The sequence below is a fragment of the Triticum dicoccoides genome, chromosome 4B (assembly GCF_002162155.2).
Source record: "Triticum dicoccoides isolate Atlit2015 ecotype Zavitan chromosome 4B, WEW_v2.0, whole genome shotgun sequence".
Taxonomy (NCBI): Eukaryota; Viridiplantae; Streptophyta; class Magnoliopsida; order Poales; family Poaceae; genus Triticum; species Triticum dicoccoides.
Window position 1 is genome coordinate 392,587,289 of NC_041387.1, and position 26,071 is coordinate 392,613,359.

The following is a 26,071-nucleotide window of genomic DNA, read 5'->3' on the forward strand; positions in this document are numbered from 1 at the left end:
AGGCTCCGAGGAGCGAGATATTACAAACATGAGTCTCATGACCCAACATTCAGAGCATACAAATCAAAGCACAAGCGGAAGCTAACATGTCTGAGTACAGACATCTATAAATGAAAAAGGCTGAGAAGCCTGACTATCTACCAGATCCTGCCGAGGGCACAAGATCGTAGCTGAGGTAACAAGCTAAACGTCGAAGTCCACGCGGTACTACTAGCGAGACCGAAGTCTCTCTGCAAAAACATAAAATAGGCAAATGTGAGTACAAATGTACCCAGCAAGACTTACATCAGAACTAACTACATATGCATCATTATTAACAAAGGGATGGTGGGGGTTTAACTGCAGCAAGCCAGCTTTGACTCGGTGGCTATCCTGATCTACTATTGCAAGTAACTCTTTTGAGGTGGCGCACACGAGTCCACATATTCACCATATCAATACACCACTATGGATCCGCTCCCGTCTCCCTACGAGAACGCCATCCATAGCACTCATGCTTATCTTGCGCATTTTAAAGTATCCACTTTCACTTGTCTATGAACTGATATAAGCAACCCAGAAGTCCTTTACCACGGACATGACTATTCGAATAGATGATGTTAACCCTGCAGGGGTGTACTTCTTCACACACGCTCTCACCACTTACCGCCGTTTACACGACATGTACTCGGCAACCTTCAAGCAGAAGCCCAACGTGGGTGTCGGCCACGGCCTACCTAAACACTCGAGTCTCTAGTCCATGTTTATCGCCTATTCGGGTTCCATCCATGAGGAGATCCGGCCGGAGTTTCGCTCACAGCCCCAAACGATGTGAACAGGGTTCCCGAGATACCTAATGGGTATCCGGTACACCGTGCCACGTACCTACCGCATCATAGCCCACCCCTACGGTCAGCGCTGTCCACGGCCTCCAGTAGGCTACAAACACCAGAAACTACTTGCAACTCCTGGACAGAGGACAAGGGTGATTAAGCAGCCGAGAGGGTCCATTGGTTTCGGGCCCAATGCGTGGTAGTAGCTGAATCATGGATCACAAACACAGAACTCAGTTCTTGAGGACGGCTGCAATGAGACAACCCACCATGTACTCCTACATGGCCTCTCACCGCTACCTTTACCAAATCGTGTTCACACGCTTAGCTCACACACCGTAGGACATGTTCACACACCTCTGATTCATCCCGGATGAATCAGACCTGACACAACTCTAAGCAGTAGTAGGCATGACAAACAAGCAAGAATGAGTAGGCACAACAGGGCTCAAACAACTCCTACTCATGCTAGTGGGTTTCATATATTTATTGTGGAATGACAGGTCATGCAGAGGATAAAGGGGTTCAACTACCGCAGCAAGTAACAATTATGTCATTGTTGTCCTAATGCAGTAAAACAGAGCAGGAGCGAGAGAGTAGGATTGTATCGGAATGAACAAGGGGGTTTTGCTTGCCTGGCACTTCTGAAGATAATATAGCTCTTCATCGGTGTCATCGATCACATCGCCGGTACAACGTCTATCGAGGGGGAACAACACCAGCAAACACAGAAGAAACACGATCAATGCAATGCACAATATGATGCATGCTATGACATGGCAATATGAATGTGTTTTGGGCTAATGCACCTAGCTATGATTTAAATGAAGTTGGTTTGAATACATGATTCAAATTCCAACTCCATATATGATTATTTAAATGCCATTTATTGTTTTGTCCAAAACAGAGGACAAACATTGTTCAAACATGCATGAAAATGGTACAGATGGATTCCTTGAATTTTTCTGATAATTTTTCATATATAAATGATTTCATTTGGAGTTACGGTTAATTTTCTATGATTTATTGAAGTTTTAGCTATTTCTGGAATTTTCCTGATTATTTATAAAATAAACTAAATTCCAGAAAAGGAATATTGCGTCAGCATGGCGTCATGCTGACCTCAGCAGAGTCAACACGGGCTGGTCCGGGTCAAACCGACCAGTGGGGTCCACTGGTCAGTGACACAGCGCTGGCTGGAGTCACAGACATGTGGGGCCGGTCAAAGGCCACGTCAGCGAGGTCAACGCCGACGCGTGGGGCCACTATGATTAATTTAAACTAAACAGGAGTTAAGCTGTGATTAATTAGGGTCGTGGGGCCCATGAGTCAGTGGCCTAGGGGGTTGGTTAGTGTGGGGGGGTTAGCCGCTAACGACGGCCACGTCGGATTCGCCGGCGGTTGGACGACGGCGACGACCCAGAGCGGCGGTGGCTCGCCGGAGTTGCGCCAGGGACGACGGATCGACGCGCCAAGGGCACCAGGAGGTGGCCCGTGGCCGCGCGCATCCAGGGGAACCAACGGAAGGGTGCGGGGTGGACGGAGTTCGCCGGAAGCGAGGTTGTGGCGACGGGCGGAGTTCGGGCGCCGATGAAAACGACGACACGGTGCACGGGAGGATCTACGGTTAGCACCTACGCGTTCTATGAGAGCTCACGAACTCAACGGAGGCACGCACGGGACCGAATGGCCACCGGAGCCTCGTCGGCGATGAGCTCGTGCGGCGGCGTGCTGTCGGGGGAGAGAGGCGCGGCGGCTACGGCATGCTAGAGAGAAAACGGAGAGGGGGAGGATGATCAGGAGCTCACGTGGAGTGCAGTGGTGGCCTCGGCGTGTTCGGGGAAGCTCGGACGGCGACGGGTCGACGATGGAGATCCGCGGCGGCCAACGATGAAGACGACGATGGCGGCGACGTTGCAAGGCTTCCGGAGGGCCGTGGATCGGTGGGGAGGAAGAGGGGGTCGAGGCGGAGCTCCTGAGCTCAGCGGAAGGGCGAGGGGTGGCCGGTGGCTATGGATGCGACGGCGGCGCCCTCCCGTGGCTCTCGTGGTGCTCCAAATCGAGAGAGGGAGAGAGCTAGAGTGAGCAGAGAGAAGGGATAGCGGTCGAGGGGGTCGAGGGCGTCTCCGTGGCGTTGCGGGAGACGTCCAGGGGGAGGAGGAGGCAGCCAGGCAGGGAGGAGGTGGTCGGGGCGCGTGGCCGCGCGCGCCGGGCGCGTGCCCATCCTCCTGGCAGGGAGGAAGACGATAGGGGAGACCCAGATGGGCTGGGCCGCATAGGAGCTGGGCCGGCTGGGCTGCCAGGTGAGCGCCAGGTAGTTTTCTCTGCTCTGTTTTATTGTTCTGTTTTTTTTATTTTTAAATTTATTTTGCCACTGTTTTGAATTTAAAATAATTCAAACAATGCCAAAAGCTCCTCTGAATATTTTTATTTTGCTAGATGGACTTTTCCAAAAGCTCATAAAATATTTCAGGGGTATTTGAAATTATATTCTAGTTATATGAATATAATTCAAATTCAAATAGCTAATGATTTAAATTCAAAGTCCCAAGATTAAGTCCTTAAAAATGTTCAATATTTTGGTTGGGACCAGAATCCTTTGCCAAAATTATCAAACATTTAAGAAGAGCATTTTGGAACAATGAATGAGATTTTAGGGTTTTTGCCCTTCTTTTATTTAGGGTTTTGAGGCTTCTAAATTCCTCAGTTCAAGTTTCAAAAAATTAAACATGATGCACAGATGGAAGCAAGCATAGGTCAGGCCAGAACTAGGGATGTGACAACTCACCCCCACTAAACAAGAATCTCGTCCCAAGATTCAAGCGTAGGGTAAGATGAAGGGGAAACGCAAACTAACACAATCTTCACGATCTAGGTTGCCCTTCATAAGAACATTGATTCGATCACCATCATTGTCTTGATGTCTTGCTCCGAGAACTCCAACCAACATGACAACGAGAGGAGAAGGGAACTCTAGAAGGATCAATCTTCTCGAAGGTCGAACAACTCAGGATTAACTCTCGGAATGAGACATAGCAACATCTCTTGAACTGAGAGACGAAGCACACCTCTAGCGGAAAGGAGTGGAACAAATGACGGAGGTTTACCAGGTAGACTACAATTCCACACTTAACAGGGTGGTAAACGGTTGTCAGCGCAGCGAGGAGTTGAGTTTCCATGACACCACAACGAGGCACCTTAAGGATGGTGACTCGTAGATATATCCCCTTAAGTGGCAAAAAGAATTACCTTTGATTCAGAGATCATTGAAACTCTTTAAACCAGCCTAAGGCAATTCTCGAGCGATCGTTTGGAGGGGGTCGGTAGAATGGCATACTCGGACTTGGATGATGTGGATTACCTTGTTGAAGACAACGTAATGGATGAATTTGCTTACCACCAGAAATGGAAGAGACCCATGGTAGCATGGCACATTGGCGGTGCAAGCTGGGAACAAAATGCAAATGTTGGGAATGATTCTGGTAACTGGGGAAGAACCCAACAATAGAGAGTGAATTCACTGTTTGAAAAGGTCATAGCATTGCCGAGGAAACTGAGAGGAATCCCAGTTAGAGCCGATGATAACACGTAGCGCTTGTGCGTGCTCTCAAGAACTTGAGCATTTCCATAATCATCAAGGTTTTATCAACATCCGTGTCAAGGGTGCTGACAACACAACATACTACCATGATGAATAGCGATGGACGATGCAGATGCAAAGGAGGATAACACTTTCTCAGATTTCACCTTAGCGAGGCCAAGGGAACGAAATCTGGATGATCGACCGAGAGACATTTAGCACTCCGCTTCTAATGTTCTCCTTGATGTGCTAGCGTAATCCATAGACAATTATGGTTTGATATCTAGAACATCAAGTAAAAGGTCGGACTTCGAAAACACAAAAATCCATAAGGAACGACTAGGGAGTAAATCCTACGAAGTCCTTATGGGGAGGTGGCCAACTTTCTCAATCAAGATACTACAATAACAGGTCTTCCGGCGGGGTGTGTTGGCCACGACATCCACTTTACCGGTTATCGCGAGACCAATATTATAGTTCTTGGGAAATGTTCCAACCATCATATCTGCCTGAGATTCAGATCTGGTTGGTGTCAGAATATTCCAGACTCATCGAGTCTAGGAAGAAAAACAAAAGTTTGCAACACAAATCGACGAGATGACGTTGCGAGATTCTCGGGGAATGAACTACGATAGTAAGCTCCAAAACATGAGCTGGTTCTGCTACAAACATGTGAACACGTTGTCCCAGACAAGCATGGCCACGTAGTAGTCTTATAAGTAAGCACTACCGGGTTCAGGTGGGGAACCATCATCGAGGATATCGACGTCTTTACGCAAGTCCATGGATTAGATCCCAAGCATAGACTTCTTTTCCTTGAACAAGTCAATCAGTGGCTTAGTGTGCTAGGGACACATATAGAATGAAGGTTGCAAGCCACCAGACTATAGAATACTTCGCACGTGTGCATGACTGATTTGGGATGATTCCAAAGGAAACAAAACAATCTTCCTCGAATTCATGGCGGCAACTTGCATCAGATGCACATGAATTAAAGGAAGTCACTTCTTACATCCGAACATATGCTTCATGAGCTAGCATGAAGAAATGCTTTCAAAAGTTTCCAACACTAGCTTAATGTTCAACAAAATCATGGAGGAGACAAGGATGTTGTCGATGGGCTCAACAACAATTCATCCGGGTTTCCATATAAAAGGAATTCCATAGTTAAGTGAACACGATGATAGCATTGGTCAGGCCAAAGAATATAATGGTGTATGCTCGAGGGAAAACCACGAGTAAGACAACATTGTGAATATCATTGGTTCTGATTTGATTTGACGATAGCCCATACTCAAATCAAAGGTTTGGGTAAGATAATATATCCAACAATTGATCACGAGGATCAACCAATAAAGATATCATCTATCTTCAACACACACACACACAAGATATCCCTTAAGATGAACTAAATCGGGCAAGCTTCCATCTTCCAACTCTCCAAGTTGTTGTTTAGCTTGACCAACCAACTCAGGGGTATGCAACACAGATTCTTGGAGAATGGCTAGTTTACAAGAAACCAACTTGATCACGAACTCAACATAGCGGTCAGGCGACAACCTGGTGATACTTCCGTGAAGATATTTGGAAAATCACGAACCACCGGTATGTTACTAAGCTTGAGAACAATCTTGCTTTTCAGGGCAAGACGATATAATCAAACAAGCAAGGATTGACACTATCCTAACTCATTGATTGAAAAGTGCACCAGGAATAAGGACTAGGTAGCACGATCAATCTTAGAATGATGACTCAATAATCAGCACGCTAAGAATGAGGTTGTTGTCCATTTAACTACCAAGCAACGGAGTTGCTAGCAGTATTGATTTCACACACCACGATTCACTTGTCGGCATTCCGGTTACAATAACACAGGAACCGAGGAATGAACAATGATGGCAAGAAGTATCACTGTACCAAGAGTTCATAGGATGGTGTGCAATTCCTATAACAATCCCGATATAAAGATGGTAATACTCCAAGGTAGAGCAGAACAAAAGCTGGATTAGCAATTTGTTCTGCGGAGCACAACTTCTTTGACCCAATCCTGGATATGGAAGAGGTACTGGAGTTTGTTTCTCCTGGTCATTCCGCGATAGAATGGCTTGACAGACCACAAGAGTAATAGGTATCGATAAACGAATGCATGCATACTCTTGACTATCAATTGATAGACGAGGGTCAGAATGCAACTAAAGAGAACAACTCAAAGGAACATATAATTTTCTGAGTTGTGGATGCATAGATTAGTATGTCGAGCGAGATCAACATTTCTTCCAGATAACCCATGCAGAGAGATAGGACTGGCAGAGTCACAATATAGCATGGAGAACTCATCGAGAGCACTCTTGTTGTCATCTTTTGGTTCAGAAGAACTCCTGCCAAGAATGGTTCATGGTAATTGGAAGAAGGATGTACCACGAACCTCGAGGACTATCGCAAAGGTTACTAATATCCTAAAGGGACTAGCAAACACTATCAACATGAAGTAAGTAGGGTGAATCTCGGGTTCAAAACCCAAGGAGTAGAATACCTACTACTAAGTGGCATCACGGGATGCTTTCGAGAATAAAGGCCAGAATCATCACAGTGGGAACACAAATCATGGCTAGCTTACTAGGTGGTCCTCTAAGCACTTAGGGTCATAATAGGAACTCCAACATATATGTCAAGGCAATAAATTACCTCAACGCACCGGTTAGTGTGCTTATTCTGACCATAAGGGACATCGGGAACGGAAAGAAAGGATTTGCAAATGCATCAGACTATTTAGGAACCTGGAATGACTCGGACAGCATAACGGCTGTAAATGCTCAAAAAGTTTGGAGACATACTACAGAAATGGTGGCATAGCCACTCAGAAGCACAATATCAAGGTTTCGAGATCAACAATTAACATACGGAAGTAATAGGAACTGAAACGAGGCTTAAGTCCAACAATTCTATAAATCTACGGATTAGTAACACGTGATCCTGATAGAAAGAAGAGAAAGCCTAGTTCCTTAACCCCCGTAGAAGAGAAGAGGTTGACTCAGATCAGAAGGCCATGAGGTATAAGGAGTAAAAAGAGCCTTACGTTCCATCCCACAATCAATTCCCTTACATAACTAAAGAATTTCTAGACTCAACTTCGACCAGTTTGGCTTGGTAATCCTACAGGCAGTCAAGCTCTGATACCAAAGCTGTCAGGACCCCGACTCAATGCCACATTGATCTAGCATGTAACACCTCATATCACTTTGCGGCCTCACGCACGGTATTCCCACGGGTGTCGCCTTACCTTTGCCCGGGACCGTTTGCGCCTTTTGGCACACGTATATGACAGTGTCGCTAGCATCCATATGATAAGGAGCCCGGGCTGACATGGCTAGTCGTAAACCCAAAGTGGCACTAACTTACAGGGACAGGCATCCATGACCCAGCATCGAACGTGTCGGTCATCAGCGAGTGAATCCAGGCTGTAGCACTGGGCTAGCAGGACTCCGGTGAACCGGGATGTAGCGGGCTAACAGGACTCCGGTATTCATCGCGTGACATTTCCCCGAAGGGACAGACACAGGAACAAAGAAGGACACATGCCGGCCAGCCTAAGTGTTCCGGAGCAGTAGCAAGCTACCATGGCTCGGTGGACACACTAGGAGACATTTCCCGGTAAGAGAGGCTACTAAAGATAAACAACTAGATAGTCAGATCCCACACATACCAAGCATTTCAATAACATACACACAATATGCTCGATATGTGCAAACACAACATGGCATCACAACATGACTCTATGACTCAAGTATTTATTCAATAGGCTCCGAGGAGCAAGATATTACAAACATGAGTCTCATGACCCAACATTCAGAGCATACAAATCAAAGCACAAGCGGAAGCTAACATGTCTGAGTACAAACATCTATAAATGAAAAAGGCTGAGAAGCCTGACTATCTACCAGATCCTGCCGAGGGCACAAGATCGTAGCTGAGGTAACAAGCTAAACGTCGAAGTCCACGCGGTACTACTAGCGAGACCAAAGTCTCTCTGCAAAAACATAAAATAGGCAAACGTGAGTACAAATGTACCCAGCAAGACTTACATCAGAACTAACTACATATGCATCATTATCAACAAAGGGATGGTGGGGTTTAACTGCAGCAAGCCAGCTTTGACTCGGTGGCTATCCTGATCTACTATTGCAAGTAACTCTTTTGAGGTGGCGCACACGAGTCCACATATTCACCATATCAATACACCACTATGGATCCGCTCCCGTCTCCCTACTAGAACGCCATCCATAGCACTCACGCTTATCTTGCGCATTTTAAAGTATCCACTTTCACTTGTCTATGAACTGATATAAGCAACCCAGAAGTCCTTTACTGCGGACACGGCTATTCGAGTAGATGATGTTAACCCTGCAGGGGTGTACTTCTTCACACACGCTCTCACCACTTACCGCCGTTTACACGACATGTACTAGGCAACCTTCAAGCGGAAGCCCAACGTGGGTGTCGGCCACGGCCTACCTAAACACTCGAGTCTCTAGTCCAGGTTTATCGCCTATTCGGGTTCCATCCATGAGGAGATCCGGCCGGAGTTTCGCTCACAGCCCCAAACGATGTGAACAGGGTTCCCGAGATACCTAACGGGTATCCGGTACACCGTGCCATGTACCTACCGCATCACAGCCCACCCCTACGGTCAGCGCTGTCCACGGCCTCCAGTAGGCTACAAACACCAGAAACTACTTGCAACTCCTGGACAGAGGACAAGGGTGATTAAGTAGCCGAGAGGGTCCATTGGTTTCGGGCCCAATGCGTGGTAGTAGCTGAATCATGGATCACAAACACAGAACTCAGTTCCTGAGGACGGCTGCAATGAGACAACCCACCATGTACTCCTACATGGCCTCTCACCGCTACATTTACCAAATCGTGTTCACACGCTTAGCTCACACACCGTAGGACATGTTCACACACCTCTGATTCATCCCGGATGAATCAGACCTGACACAACTCTAAGCAGTAGCAGGCATGACAAACAAGCAAGAATGAGTAGGCACAACAGGGCTCAAACAACTCCTACTCATGCTAGTGGGTTTCATCTATTTACTGTGGAATGACAGGTCATGCAGAGGATAAAGGGGTTCAACTACCGCAGCAAGTAACAAATATGTCGTTGTTGTCCTAATGCAGTAAAAGAGAGCAGGAGCGAGAGAGTAGGATTGTATCGGAATGAACAAGGGGGTTTTGCTTGCCTGGCACTTCTGAAGATAATATAGCTCTTCATCGGTGTCATCGATCACATCGCCGGTACAACGTCTATCGAGGGGGAACAACACCGGCAAACACAGAAGAAACACGATCAATGCAATGCACAATATGATGCATGCTATGACATGGCAATATGAATGTGTTTTGGGCTAATGCACCTAGCTATGATTTAAATGAAGTTAGTTTGAATACATGATTCAAATTCCAACTCCATATATGATTATTTAAATGACCTTTATTGTTTTGTCCAAAACAGAGGACAAACATTGTTCAAACATGCATGAAAATGGTACAGATGGATTCCTTGAATTTTTCTGATAATTTTTCATATATAAATTATTTCATTTGGAGTTACGGTTAATTTTCTATGATTTATTGAAGTTTTAGCTATTTCTGGAATTTTCCTGATTATTTATAAAATAAACTAAATTCCAGAAAAGGAATATTGCGTCAGCATGGCGTCATGCTGACCTCAGCAGAGTCAACAGGGGCTGGTCCGGGTCAAACCGACCAGTGGGGTCCAATGGTCAGTGACACAGCGCTGGCTGGAGTCACAGACATGTGGGGCCGGTCAAAGGCCACGTCAGCGAGGTCAACCCCGACGCATGGGGCCACTGTGATTAATTTAAACTAAACAGGAGTTAAGCTGTGATTAATTAGGGGCGTGGGGCCCATGAGTCAGTGGCCTAGGGGGTTGGTTAGTGTGGGGGGGTTAGCCGCTAACGACGGCCACGTCGGATTCGCCGGCGGTTGGACGACGGCGACGACCCAGAGCGGCGGTGGCTCGCCGGAGTTGCGCCAGGGACGACGGATCGACGCGCCAAGGGCACCAGGAGGTGGCCCGTGGCCGCGCGCATCCAGGGGAACCAACGGAAGGGTGCGGGGTGGACGGAGTTCGCCGGAAGCGAGGTTGTGGCGGCGGCCGGAGTTCGGGCGCCGATGAAAACGACGACACGGTGCACGGGAGGATCTACGGTTAGCACCTACGCGTTCTATGAGAGCTCACGAACCCAACGGAGGCACGCACGGGACCAAATGGCCACCGGAGCCTCGTCGGCGATGAGCTCGTGCGGCGGCGTGCTGTTGGGGGAGAGAGGCGCGGCGGCTACGGCATGCTAGAGAGAAAACGGAGAGGGGGAGGATGATCAGGAGCTCACGTGGAGTGCAGTGGTGGCCTCGGCGTGTTCGGGGAAGCTCGGACGGCGACGGGTCGACGATGGAGATCCGCGGCGGCCGACGATGAAGACGACGATGGCGGCGACGTTGCAAGGCTTCCGGAGGGCCGTGGATCGGTGGGGAGGAAGAGGGGGTCGAGGCGGAGCTCCTGAGCTCAGCGGAAAGGCGAGGGGTGGCCGGTGGCTATGGATGCGACGGCGGCGCCCTCCCGTGGCTCTCGGTGGTGCTCCAAATCGAGAGAGGGAGAGAGCTAGAGCGAGCAGAGAGAAGGGATAGCGGTCGAGGGGGTCGAGGGCGTCTCCGTGGCGTTGCGGGAGACGTCCAGGGGGAGGAGGAGGCAGCCAGGCAGGGAGGAGGTGGCCGGGGCGCGTGGCCGCGCGCGCCGGGCGCGTGCCCGTCCTCCTGGCAGGGAGGAAGACGACAGGGGAGGCCCAGATGGGCTGGGCCGCATAGGAGCTGGGCCGGCTGGGCTGCCAGGTGAGCGCCAGGTAGTTTTCTCTGCTCTGTTTTACTGTTCTGTTTGTTTTATTTTTAAATTTATTTTTCCACTGTTTTGAATTTAAAATAATTCAAACAATGCCAAAAGCTCCTCTGAATATTTTTATTTTGCTAGATGGACTTTTCCAAAAGCTCATAAAATATTTCAGGGGTATTTGAAATTATATTCTAGTTATATGAATATAATTCAAATTCAAATAGCTAATGATTTAAATTCAAAGTCCCAAGATTAAGTCCTTAAAAATGTTCAATATTTTGGTTGGGACCAGAATCCTTTGCCAAAATTATCAAACATTTAAGAAGAGCATTTTGGAACAATGAATGAGATTTTAGGGTTTTTGCCCTTCTTTTATTTAGGGTTTTGAGGCTTCTAAATTCCTCAGTTCAAGTTTCAAAAAATTAAACATGATGCACAGATGGAAGTAAGCATAGGTCAGGCCAGAACTAGGGATGTGACATAACTGGACGCTCTTGAAGATGGAGGATGCAGAAGAAGACCGATGGCCGTGCGTGAAGTTTGAGATCGCCGTGGCTGCTGCCATGGATCTGGAGGTCGGGCGAGATGGAAATTTGGTGACCAAGTGCTCATGGAGCGCGCAGGGGGGGAAGCATGTTGGACGAGCAGCACCGCACCTTCTTTGATGATCTGCCCCGGAGGCGCAGGGATGCGCTGACGGCGATGGTGGCGGCGCCAACGCTAGGGTGAAGAAAATCAGGGGAGCAGAAGAAAATGAGGCTTTGCTACCACGGCCCTATCAGCCCACGTCGGATGGCCCAACAAAAACGACAAGCTCCTGCCCAACCCACTACCACCGAGCACTGCTCCTAGTGCCACGTGGACCTCGCGAGCTAACGCCCATGTCGCGTATGTTAATGTTTTTAATGTGCTAAAAAAAACTCACCTGAAACACAAACATAGCCCCGTTGATATACCCAATACTAAATGTGCAAAAGACACTGAAAAATTAAGTGTATTCGCTCCCTGGTAATCGAAGCCCAAGCAATACAACCCTAAACTAGAGTAGGCCTTTACCTCCACCGCGAGGGGACGAACCAGTATAAACTCTCTGTGTCCCTTCTCCTGCTTAACCCCTTCAAGCTAACTACGTTGCGATGGCTCTGCACCTAAGTCCTCATTCTAGGGCATCTGCCATGACAATTCCATGACACCCACGGTAATGCGAGCAGCGGTGTGAACGGGGTGAGCGGCGGGAAGATTACCGGGGTTGGCGGCCATGTGAGTCGTGGCTCCGGTGTCCATGTACCAGTCACCACCGCTAGTGTACTGCTGCAGCGTGGGGCGGTGTGGAGGGCCGCTAGGAGTGCGGGGTCCCAAGGCGCCGGTGCGAGTGCCAGAGCCGACGGCTGCGGCTGTGGTGGCGGCGCCGCGAGGATCGGGGGGTACCCACTGGCCGAAGGCAGCCCATAGGCTGCAGAGGGGCCGTAGGGCAACACGGGCGATTACGGCTGCGGAGCCGCGTGGAGCGCCTGATGAGAGGTCGGATGGGCACCGAAGAAGCCCGGGACGGGGGCGCGCGGTACATGCATGGTGTACGCGTGAACGACCCCCATCCAGGGGTTCTGGCCAGCCTGCTAGGGGGCCGGCAGGAGCTGCTGTTGTGGCTGGCGTGTCGCCCCGCTCTGGGCTGCCGACTGCTGCTGTTGTTGCTTGCGGCCGCGGACACGGCGGCCACCGCGGATGCGGAGCCGGCTGCTGATGTGGGTAGGGTAACCCGGGCGGGGGCGGCGCCTGGAAGGGGCCCGGTCCGGGCCGCGGCTCGGGGGCCGGGGCGGGGCGCCGCCGCAGGTACCGGCGGTGAGGGCCGTGTGAGCAGCCCCCGCGCGACATCCACATCCTCCTCTCCTCCAGCTTCAGGTACGCCACAGCCTTGGGGAACGTCGGGTCAGTGATGAGGGGGATGTTGTAGGCGGCGTTCCCGAAGTCGTCGTTCAGGACGGCAATGAGTGTGCTGAGAAGAAGCTCGTCGGAGACCTTCTCACCGAGGTCGCGGAGCTCGTCAACAAGCTTCTTAAGGCGCATGCAATAATCGTCAACGGACGAGTCATGCTGCTGACACCCAAAAAACTCGCCGTGCAAGGAAACCTTGCAATGCAGCGCGTTGTCGGTGAAGAGGTCGTTGAGCTTGATCCAGACGGCGTGAGCATCTTCCTCGGCGGAGACCACCGTGTGGAAGAGATCCTTTGAGATGGCGGTGTAGAACCAACGGATAAGAGTGGCGTCGATGGTCATCCACTCCTCATCGTCCTCCATGAACCGGGAATCCACGGAGCCATCGATGTGATCCCGGAGATTGTACTCACGGAACACAAGGGAGAAGTACGTCTTCCAGGTATAGTAGGTGGAGGTGAGATGATCGAGGATGACGGGAACCCTACCGAGGATGTTGAGATCGCGGATGATGATGGGGTCGGTGCCGGCGAACGGGTTGGTGCGGGTGGTGCCGGAGGAACTGCGGGAAGCCATGGGTCAGGGAGGGGTAGTGGTGCGGCGCGGTGCGGGGAGGACGGCGCGGCGAGGAAGAGGCGGCGCGATGTGGTAGGGGCGGCGCTGCTAGCGGCGGCGCGATTACGGTTAGGGAGGGAAGAGCGAAAGCGAGAAGAGTGGGCGGCGGCTGGACACGGGTGGCGGCGGCGGTGATGGAAGTTGCGGCGGCGGCGGCGGCAGAGGGTTAGGGTTTAGAATCGGAGGTATGATACCATGATGAAAACGAAAGTTTTGGCAATGCAACTCGATGTATTAATCGGTGCATAACGCACGTATATATGAAGTACAATGTGGGCCACAAACTCAACTATACAATGGTTAGAAGGTGGGCCGAGATATACGTTATACATGCACAAAGATATATTAAACAAACACAAACATAGCCCTGTTGATATACCCAATACTAAATGTGCAAAAGACACTGAAAAATTAAGCAAAACCTTGGCCACAACTTCGAGCACCGGGGCTTCAAGGGGCATCACTGCTCTGCAGGAGGGAAATAAAAATCAGCTATGTCTCTCTATCAGTGTGGAGCAAACAAGGCCACAACAGGAGCGCGTCACCATTTCGCCTTCCTTTTAAAGCTGGAGATGTGTACCGCTTGATGAGTGAAAGGTTGAAAACTTTGGGACCGCTCCCCGATGATGGCACCGAGCGTGTCCTGTCCACTTGGGAAAGGGAAAACCCTGCTCGGCGAGTCGGATGCTCATCGCTTTTGGCTCGGCCGCAAGGCAAAGCGCGCGCGTATCTTTGCAGAAAATTGTGGTGGTCGCGGGCTCTCTCGATGGCACGTCGTTCCTGTAAACAGACAACCCAAGAAAGTCTCGAACTAAAAAGATGCGGATGAGAAAGCAGACGGGAACGGGACAACCACGGATCAATATGTGACGTGAACTGGATGTGTGGACTCCGCGAGAGTTACAAATAGCTGCCATAGCAACCTCTGATCATCCTTTGATTTGATTGAAAGAAACTGGATGTGGTTAGTGTTACTACTCTATGGTTCTTGCGTTGTGGCCGAGAGCGGATGAGTTGAATTCTTGTGGATGCATGTGGGGATATGCCGGTTTCCTTCCAAAGTCAGAGTAATCAAACCAACATTAAATCAATGTGTATATGTATGAACTACTACTACTAGTACTACTCCTACTATGGGTTTTTATTTAAGGGAGAAAATATTTTATAAATAAGAAGAAGTCAGGTTGTGTCCAACGCATCGTTGTCGCGTTAGCCGTGATCGGACGTGAATATTCATTCCACGGGACAGGACACGGGCCGGTGGAGGAGGAGAAAATACTCTGAATGTGAGAGAGTTCTTTTTTTTTTCTGAATGTGAGAAAGTTGGGGCCTAGGTAGAGGATGAATCAAGAGCCATTAAGATTAGGACAAGTAATTAGAGTTGCTTACGGGGCACAACTCCGCGCGGTAAGAAGTGGGAGGGGTCTTGGCCCGCAAGCCGCCTCCCGCACGCAGCACGCCTCTCTCTCTCTCTGCGCGAGTGACCGCGTGGAGCCTTATATAAGCCGGTCCTCGGTTCCTCCCCCCGGCCCAGTCTCTCTCCCTTCCCTTGTTCCTAAACCCGCCTCTCTCTCCCTCTTTCACACACGCCTCTTCCTCTTCCTCTCTCTCTCGGCTTCCATTTCCTCTTCTTCTAGCTAGCTTGCTTCGGTGCCCGGCGGAGTTGGGGCACGCGCGCGCGCGCGGAGATGTCTGAGGCGTCGGTGGTAAACCAGGCGGAGGTGGAGGACGCGGCGGCGGCGGCGGCGGCCGGGCTGGACCTGCCGCCGGGGTTCCGGTTCCACCCCACGGACGAGGAGATCATCTCGCACTACCTCACCCCCAAGGCGCTCGACCACCGCTTCTGCTCCGGCGTCATCGGCGAGGTCGACCTCAACAAGTGCGAGCCATGGCATCTCCCAGGTACACAACACACCCAAATTAAGCTGCTCCTTTGCGCGCACTTGCTTGATCCGAGCCCGAGCGGCCGTGGGAATCTTGCCTTACTTAGTCGCGTGTTTCCACCGGACAGGCAAGGCCAAGATGGGCGAGAAGGAGTGGTACTTCTTTTGCCACAAAGACCGCAAGTACCCGACGGGGACGAGGACGAACCGCGCCACCGAGAGCGGCTACTGGAAGGCCACCGGCAAGGACAAGGAGATCTTCCGGGGGAGGGGCATCCTCGTCGGAATGAAGAAGACGCTCGTCTTCTACCTAGGCCGCGCCCCCCGCGGCGAGAAGACCGGCTGGGTCATGCACGAGTTCCGCCTCGAGGGCAAGCTCACTCACCCGCTCCCGCGCTCCGCCAAGGTTTGCTTTCGATCCTCCTTCCTGATTCATTATCAATTATTTTTCTCCTTAATTTCTCTCTGGCTTCATTCATGAGTGCTAAATATGAGTATATGATTCGCGTGCAGGACGAGTGGGCCGTGTCCAAGGTGTTCAACAAAGAGCTCACGGCCACCAACGGGGCAATGGCAGCGGCGGAGGCCGGGATCGAGCGAGTCAGCTCCTTGGGCTTCATCACTGACTTCCTTGACTCTGGGGAGCTGCCGCCCCTCATGGACCCTCCCTTGGGCGGCGACGTCGACGAAGTCATCGATTTCAAGTCCACCTCTGCCTACGCCACCGGTGCCCATTCCGGACTCCAGGTTAAGATGGAACAGCACATGCCGCCGCACATGATGTACTCGAGCCCCTACTTCTCCCTGCCGGCCGCCAACTCCGGCGACATGTCGCCGGCGATCCGGAGGTACTGCAAGGCGGAGCAGGTCTCGGGGCAGACGTCTGCGCTCAGCCCGTCCCGCGAGACCGGGCTGAGCACCGACCCCAACGCCGCCGGTTGCGCGGAGATCTCATCGGCGGCGACACCGTCGTCTCAGAATCAAGAGTTCCTTGACCAATTCGACGAGTACCCCGCCCTGAACCTCGCCGACATTTGGAAGTACTGAAGCCGGCCGGAGCTGCACCTACCACATGATTCTCGCTCGATTGGTTCTGGCTCGTTGATTAATTACTCAGTTGGATTACTTAACTTGGTGTGTGATGCTCGTGTTAGTGGTTTGCTGATGCAGCATCATCTTCTTTCCGGAGGACTCTCGGGTCGGATCAGGTTACTATCTATCCAGACAGACCGACAGACCTCCAGGGATTAGCTAGGCATCCTTAATCATGTTATTAAATTAATTAGTCCTAGGTTCATATCTTGATCTGTGTGTACATATCACTACAACTATATTCTGATTGTGATTAATTACTAGCAGTAGCAGCATGATGGTTATACAATTAATGTGTGTAGATTAGGGGGGACGACTTCAGATCCATTTGTGAATCGATTAATTTGGGCGCCGTTGATGAGCCAGCCAGCTAGCTCTACTACTAGTAGCTTTGTATGTACATGTACCACCATTGATCATTAATTGCTTGAGTTTGACATGTCACTATGTGAATCGGTGCTTGTGTTCTCTCTGTACCGCTTTGCACTTGCTAATTAATCACTGGGTTGCTCCTTTCTGGTGCTGCTCATGGGGACCTTCCGAAATCTAGCAAGGGGAGATATGAGATAAATGGTTTTGGGCCGACGGATGGGGCCACCGCGGGCTCCAATTATTCCCGGAGCACGTCGTGGTCATGGCGTCCAGTTGGTGAACTCGACACATAGACGTACTACCCCTCTACAAGCTGCAGCCTTATCTCGTTTCGGAAAACCCTCGGCCCGCCCCGCGTCTCTCGTGTCTCCAAGCGATCCAGCAGCAACGGAAGAGAGGAAGGAAACGAGCACATCCGTTGATCCTAACCAACCAAACAGCCAACCAAGAACCAACCCTAGCTCGACGCGGGGTGTGGGGGCGAAAACTTGTCGCTCACACACACGCCGGCCGACGGCGACGAGCGGGACGGGCCAGCCGCTCTCTCGCCCTCGATTTTGCGTGCGCGCACAGCATACAGTCACATATAGAGGTGAGGCGCGCCGGGAACCGCTTGCTTTCCGTTGGACGCAAGGTGTGGCGATCTATTCGCTGTTGGCACGCGCTCGCTTCCTTCCTGCATCAAAACCCGGCCAAGACGAAGACGGTGCAGCAAGGAAAAGGATGCGAGGATCAGCAGGAATCTTCCATCCATTCCTTTTTTCTTTTTTTGTGAAAGAATCATTCCTCCATCTATATTCATTCATTCAGCTGCGACGCATGGAAATATATTTACTCAAATTTAGAGTAGTAGAGTAGTTTATTACGGACGTCCGCTTGGCGAATATTTCTCGGTTGCCCCTTAAAAAACAAGGAAAGGCTAAGCTAGACTCATGAAAACTACTGTAATATTGTGGGAACTCGGATTGGATCATTAGCTGTCCAAGTCGCACAGTCGCAGTGACGTCACAACTTTAGGCTCCACCACCAGGAGCTATAGCTATAGGTTAGCCAACAAGTTGTTTAACTCCTCGTCAATGATCGCAGGGAGGAAGAGGGAGGTCTAAACAAACAGAGATGGTCAGCAAGGGTAGGAGGGTGCATAACCCATGTTGCCCCTAAGGATCCTCAATTTGTTTATTTATTTCCCTAAGAATTTGGTTAATTAATCCGATGTGGATGTCCAGATGCAGGTTGCTTTCAGTCTGTTGATTAGGGCGCGGATTTTGTACCCATTTTATCCGGTGATTTGACAAGACACAGCCAATGGCGCTTGACGTGGGGCCTCTTCGTTTCCATGTTTTCTTTTTTTTTTCTTTTCTTTTCTTTTCTTTTCACACAAGCATCTATAATAAGCATTCGTTTCTGCATCAGATTAGATATCAGGGATCGTTCGGGACGTGACCACTAACTACCAAGACAAACAGGCCCACCAACACTACTCCCGATCCAAGGTCTTGCATCCGGCAGACCAAAGTTTCATTTGGTGATCCAGCAACCGCAGAGCGTTGGCGCAAACGGTATCGGCCGGTGAGATAATGCTGGCATGTATAATGGTTCTATCTTAGCAATGCCACGTAGGATAAATAATGAGGTGAAGGAGAGAGAAATCATAAGAGAAAGCTTGTCTTCTCTTAATTAAGAGAAGGCAAAAGATGATCTCTTAACACAATATGTCTCATTATGTTTTTAGAAACAACTAGGTATTGAAGATAAGGCTAAGAGATTACCCATTGTAGACATCTTTTTTTGTCATCTCTAATATACATGCAAGACTTACGATAAAACTATCTTATCAACCATTGTACATGCCTAACTAGTAGTACGACGACGCGGTTCACACCTCGAGTTAGTTTATCGGCTATCAAAGAGTAGTAGAAACTAGTGGCCGGTTCTCCTCTGTTTTCTCTGTCCATTGAACGAGGGGCACAGGAGCACTTCAAGAAATGGACAGGACACACACTAATCTTTTTTTTTTTGAACATCAGTACAGACATAAGCGCTCATATACACGCGCATACACTCATTCCTATGAACGCACACACGCACACCCTACCACTATGAGCACCTCCGAAAGACTGAGCCGGCATATCATCTTGAAATTTACGAAGTCGCCATAGGCACCTCGTCGTCGACGGGAACGTCTACTCCCACTGAATGCGCATCGCCGGAAATCCTGAAATAAATTCAGGAATAAATGCGAGCATCAGGATTTGAACCCTGATGGGTTAGGGATACCACAGTCCCTCTAACCATCCAACCACAGGTTGACACTAATCTGAGACCGCTACATCGCATCTGCCTCTAGATTACTGGACAGGTTGCACTTTTAGCAAGAGAAAGATTTGGCATAGCAAAATGGGATCCAGGAGTAATGGCTGATATGGACTCTCCACATACTTTTCGAGTGAGATGAGGTACCTTTTTCATAAAGTTTGCAATCCACCTTGACAGGAATGTTGTGTTGCCCACACGGTCTCTATGATTCTACGCTTGACTTGTTTGGCTTGTGAGAGATTGATATGTGCAGTCTACTTCTGTCCCCAGAAAGAAACTCTACTTTTAGACATAAGAAATCACTATAATGCAGCACAGTTTTTCTTGTTGGGAGTTTATAGCTGGAAAACACATTCGGCACAGCATCCGGTACGCGTAGTGCGAGGTAACAGTTTTGTAGAGGAGTCGCTTGCATTTCTAGCTCTAGACTAGTCAATGTGTATGTCCAATGCACGTTGATTTGAAAGTATATTAAGTGCATGCGGATATTAAATACTCCCTTCGTCCCATAATATAAAAACGTTAGTGTCAAAAACGTTCTTATATTATGGGACGGAGAGAGTATGATATTATTTACATGTTATTATGTGATTAGCACTATATTTGGCATTAAATTAACTGCACGGTAAACATGTTGAGCACTCGACATTGAAGCAGTCTAGGTCGTTGGATTGACATGATTTGATGGCCGAGATTAATTGGATATGTTTCTTTGGGTCTTTTTATGTTGATATAGATAGATAGACAGGCTTTCATAGCATCGTTCTTTGTAGAAAAGTGCTCTAAACATTGTAATTTGCAGGCACAGTTTCTGTACACACATGTTTTTCTCCTCCCGTCGGCGCCGCCGCGGATCTGCCCCGCCTCCGATGGCCTTTGGCCTGTGGAGGTCGCGGAGGATCTCGGCCCCCCGTCGGCGGGAGGGACTCCGTTCTTGTTTTTGCTAGGTTGAACGTCTTGGTTGGGGTTGTGTGGCGGCGACGATGTCCCTCGGTAGCAATAATGTCTCCCACGTCCAATCCCCGTCCTGATGGTGCGAATAGCGTTGTCGGAGAACGTGTGGAGGTGTGTCTCCGTCGGATCTCATGGGATTCGATCGGTGCTGGTCTTCAGTGGATTTATTTGGATCTAGTTTTTGTTCGTCTTCGCTCGTGTGGTTTTTGGGTTTGATCTTTCCAATCTACAACTCTCTTCATCGGCCATGGTTGCTGCTCTGGTGTGCTGGTCCTTTGGGGCCTTAGCACGACGATTTCCCGAGTGTCTACTACAACAAGGTTTGCCCGACTCCCGTGATGAAGGGGCGATGACGGCGGCGCGCCTCGGCTCGCTAGTGCTTGTAGTAGTTGCTAGGTGGTCCATAGACCTAGTTGTAATTTTTATTACCTCTTGTGTTTTCTGTACTGTCATGAATTTATGAATAGATTGAAAATTTCTCTTGAAAAAAAACCGATGTTCTTGGTTTTGGGTGGTTTGTGGAGGGGGCATCAGTCCACGACAGGACGGGTTCGTTTCATCCACGTCGCCCTCTCGCCCAAGACGTTTCACGCGCGATTTTATTCTTTCTATATCCAAAAAACTCTCATCTTTCTTTCTCTCTCATCTCCCTCTGTTTCCTAGGTGAAAATTTTCTTCGCTGGTACTGTAGAAAAGTTTCGGCTATCAGCTGGTTCCTCTTAATGAAATTCGCAGCTCTACTGCGTTTATTTCAAAAATAAAAATACTGTAGAAAAGTTAACTGTTCCGCTCTCCTGTTGAGCTTCAAAAAGGAGTTTTTTGACCACAAATCACACAATATCTCCAAGTTAAAAAGAGTCTCTCAGTTTCTGCTACTCAAAGCATTTCATACTTTCTCTCCCCGCAATTGAACGGATCATGATTAATGCTTTAAGTGAACTACAAGCCTTTGACTTAATTTTAACGAGAAGAGACATCGCACGACGATCTGCACATGTGTCAAACTTTGCCTAACCTTGATGGGCAAAAGATCCATACGGTATTAATTGGAGTAGAAGAGATGTACAAATCTTAGAGCTGACTTTGAATGACCAGACAGTCCATATCTCTGCAGCCAGCTTCGCTGCCGTGGCACGCATCTTTTCTAGCATGCACAAGGTATGTTTCACATGGCATATTTTCCTCGCCTAATTAAGCAGGACGCCTTTCTGACCTTGACGAGTCACCGCCTTATTGGTGTATGCGTAAACCTACACTCTCTCTGGATCTCATATGTTTTCGTGTGGTTGGTAGGTACGCCCTATACCTATGTCCAACGCCCTACACACAAGCGAATGAAACATAAGTTAGAGCATCTACAACCGTAGGTTACAAATTTGGGTCCTCAAACGTCTACAAATGCGCCCGCGGACAGTGACCAGATGAGCCTTAAAATTTACCATTTGCAATCACATACACTATTTTCAAAACACCTATTACATGCAGCGTCATGCACGACGTTCATCTCACCTGTCTTGGGACAGGTGGGCTGTCAAAACACATCAAAAATTGCTCATATTTAATATTTTCACACCCGTATTAGTCCCATCTCGCCGCGTGATGAGTTAGTCGACCGGCTTAAATAGCCGGGTCATGCCGAAGCGATATGTCTTGACGTCATTGGATCCATTGTAAAGAAGATACACTGTTAATATGAATCTTATATATTTATCACATAGAAGATTAGTCAGGTTTATCTCCTTGACAAAGGAAACATTCATGTTTGTACTGCTTTTTATGAATTACATTTGTCAAAAAAAGGATGAACAAAATAAAAAATCTACTGTCATTGTAGTAGGGGGTATCAACCTACATGAACGAGACGAACTTGACACTATGAACAATCGTCAGTTAATGAAATACAGTCTAGTGTCAAGTTATCTCGCTCACGCAACGATAATTGATAGACCTACACAACAACAGAGAAGCTTGCCGCCATGCGGCGGCACGGCTATTTAAGCCGGTCGGCGTCCACCTCGCCCGGTGATATGGGACTAACATTTGGGTGCACCGATGAGAGAGGACGAAGCTTCAGTCGATGCAGGTGGGACCGCGACGACCAACAGTGGGGTTGACAGACGCGCCCAGGAGCCCCCATATACGCCCCATATTTGGTTGAATGAGGGATGCAGGTCAGCTCGGACATTTGAGGCTTGTTTGAGACGTCCGTCTGTGTCAAAATTTCGTGACCGGTCTGTGACCGGACGACCCGTCCGGACGTATAAGGCGGGTTTGGGGCGCCTGGCGGTAGATGCTCTTAAAGTGTATTTTTTTCCATGGCTCGATTACCATAAACAAAGTCGGAGGCACCATTCCTGTTCGGTTCCAACAGTAACAAAACATGAAAGCAAGGCAACTGATGTATGTGCGTGTGTGAGAGAGTCTCCACAAGCGAGAGACATACACATACATGTAGTACGTATGATCTATAATGTTGAATAAGTAGGCAATTTCTGGACTAATTTAATCCACAAACAAATCACTAACATGGCATTGACAGAATTAACGACATACTGATTTTGATCTAGACAAGCACATACTATGCAAACAGTAGACGCATCTACACATAATGCTAGTACTGCTAATGCAGAAACAAACAGGAGCGGGATAAACGTGTTATACCCTCCAGTAGGTCAAGCAGAAGCTGCGGCGGCGGTGGTGGCAGCGGTGTCCTCGCGGCCTTCTTGTCGGCCTCGAGCTTCTTAGCAGCGAGACGGTCGGTGTCGGATTGAGACATGGTGATGATGAAGGCAACATGGACGTAGAGGAAGCAGACGAATGAAGGCGAGCAGCCGCGTAGTCACTTCCCAAAAACCTATTCGCCCCTCTCCCGATGTTAAGACGACTTACCTAAATGGAGAGCTAAACGAGGAAACCTACATGCAACAGCTAGATGGCTTTGTGACAGATGGTCAGGAAGGAAAAGCGTGTAGGTTTCTGAAATCTTTATATGGCCTGAAACAAGCACCTAGACAATGCATGATAAGTTTAATACAATGCTAACATCTGTTGCTTCGTTGTTAATGAAGCTGACAAATGTGTATACTAACACATGGTGGGGGTGAAGGAGTTATACTGTGCTTTTATGTTGATGACATACTGATATTCCGAACCAACCTCAAAGTCATTGAGGAGGTCAAGTCATTTCTATCTCAGAACTTTGAGATGAAGGACCTTGATGTGGCTGGTGTATCTTGAACATCAAGCTACTAAGAGATAATGAGGGTGGGATCACACTTCTGCAATCCCATTATATTGAGAAGGTGTTGAGTTGTTTTGGATATTCGGACTGCAAACCATCTCAGACACCATATAATCCTAGTGTGTTGATTCGAAAGTGAAGGAAATATGCCCTAGAGGCAATAATAAAGTTATTATTTATTTCCTTATTTCATGATAAATGTTTATTATTCATGCTAGAATTGTATTAACCGGAAACATAATACATGTGTGAATACATAGACAAACATAGTGTCACTAGTATGCCTCTACTTGACTAGCTCGTTAATCAAAGATGGTTAAGTTTCCTAACCATAGACATGAGTTATCATTTGATTAACCGGATCACATCATTAGGAGAATGATGTGATTGACTTGACCCATTCCGTTAGCTTATCACTTGATCGTTTAGTATGTTGCTATTGCTTTCTTCATGACTTATACATGTTCCTATAACTATGAGATTATGCAACTCCCGTTTACCGGAAGAACACTTTGTGTGCTACCAAATGTCACAAGGTAACTGAGTGATTATAAAGGTGCTCTACAGGTGTCTCCGAAGGTACTTGTTGGGTTGGCATATTTCGAGATTAGGATTTGTCACTCCGATTGTCGGAGAGGTATCTCTGGGCCCACTCGGTAATGCACATCACTATAAGCCTTGCAAGAATTGTAACTAATGAGTTAGTTACAAGATGATGTATTACGGAACGAGTAAAGGGACTTGCCGGTAACGAGATTGAACTAGGTATTGAGATACCGATGATCGAATCTCGGGCAAGTAACATACCGATGACAAAGGGAACAACATATGTTGTTATGCAGTTTGACCGATAAAGATCTTTGTAGAATATGTGGGAGCCAATATGAGCATCCAGGTTCCGCTATTGGTTATTGACCGGAGATGTGTTTCGGTCATGTCTACATAGTTCTCGAACCCGTAGGGTCCCCACGCTTAAAGTTCGATGACGGTTATATTATGAGTTTATGTGTTTTGATGTACCGAAGGTAGTTCGGAGTCCCGGATGAGATGGGACATGACGAGGAGTCTCGAAATGATCGAGACATAAAGATTGATATATTGGACGACTATATTCGGACATCAGAAAGGTTCCGAGTGATTCGGGTATTTTCGGGGGTACCGGGGAGTTATGGGAATACGAGGAAGAAGCAATGGGCCTCATGGGCCAAGTGGTGGAAGAGAGGAGGCAGGGCGCGTGCCCCCCCTATCCCAAACCGAATTGGACTAGGGGGCCGGGCCCCCTTTCCTCCTTTTCCTCCCTCTCTTTCCTTCTCCTTCTCCTTCCCTTCCTTCCCCTCTCCTACTTGGACTAGGAAAGAGGGGCGAATCCTACTTGGAGTAGGATTGTCCCCCTCGGGCGCGCCTCCTCCCCTTGGCCGGCCCTCTCCTCCCCCTTTATATACGGAGGAGGGGGCACCCCATAGACACAACAATTGATCATTGATCTCTTAGCCGTGTGCGGTGCCCCCCTCGACCATAGTCCTCCTATATTATCGTAGCGATGCTTAGGCGAAGCCCTGCGTCGGTAGAACATCATCATCATCACCACACCGTCGTGCTGACGGAACTCTCCCTCGACACTCGGCTGGACCGGAGTTCGAGGGACGTCATCGAGCTGAACGTGTGCAAGAACTCAGAGGTGTCGTGCTTTCTATGCTTGATTGGTTGGGCCGTGAAGACGTACGACTACATCAACCGCGTTGTGCTAACGCTTCCACTTTCGGTCTATGAGGGTATGTGGACAACACTCTCCCCTCTCGTTGCTATGCACCACCATGATCTTGCGTGTGCGTAGGATTTTTTTTTGAAATTACTATGTTTCCCCAACAGTGGTATCAGAGCCAAGTTTATGCGTAGATGTTATATGCACGAGTAGAACACAAGTGAGTTATGGGCGATACAAGTCATACTTCTTACCAGCATGACATACTTTGGTTCGGCGGTATTGTTGGATGAAGCGGCCCAGATCGACATTACGCGTATGCTTACGCGAGACTACTTCAACCAACGTGCTTTGCACACAGGTGGCTGATGGGTGTCAGTTTCTCCAACTTTAGTTGAACCGAGTGTGGCTATGCCCGGTCCTTGAGAAGGTTAAAACAACACTAACTTGACGAACTATCGTTGTGGTTTTGATGCGTAGGTAAGAAGGGTTCTTGATCAGCCCGTAGCAGCCACGTAAAACTTGCAACAATAAAGTAGAGGACGTCTAACTTGTTTTTGCAGGGCATGTTGTGATGTGATATGGTCAAGGCATGATGCTATATTTTATTGTATGAGAAGATCATGTTTTGTAACCGAGTTATCGGCAACTGGCAGGAGCCA

The 26,071-nt window shown here is 48.7% G+C and overlaps 1 protein-coding gene across 1 annotated transcript; it reads left to right on the forward strand.

Moving 5' to 3' along the window:
• Positions 1-15,382: 15,382 nt before the first annotated feature.
• On the forward strand, positions 15,383-17,271 carry LOC119296279 (NAC domain-containing protein 92-like). Its single transcript, XM_037574679.1, has 3 exons — positions 15,383-15,751; positions 15,861-16,138; positions 16,246-17,271. Exons 1-3 carry the CDS (start codon positions 15,538-15,540, stop codon positions 16,777-16,779), a joined length of 1,026 nt encoding a protein of 341 aa, XP_037430576.1. The 5' UTR covers positions 15,383-15,537; the 3' UTR covers positions 16,780-17,271.
• The last annotated feature ends 8,800 nt before the right edge of the window (positions 17,272-26,071 follow it).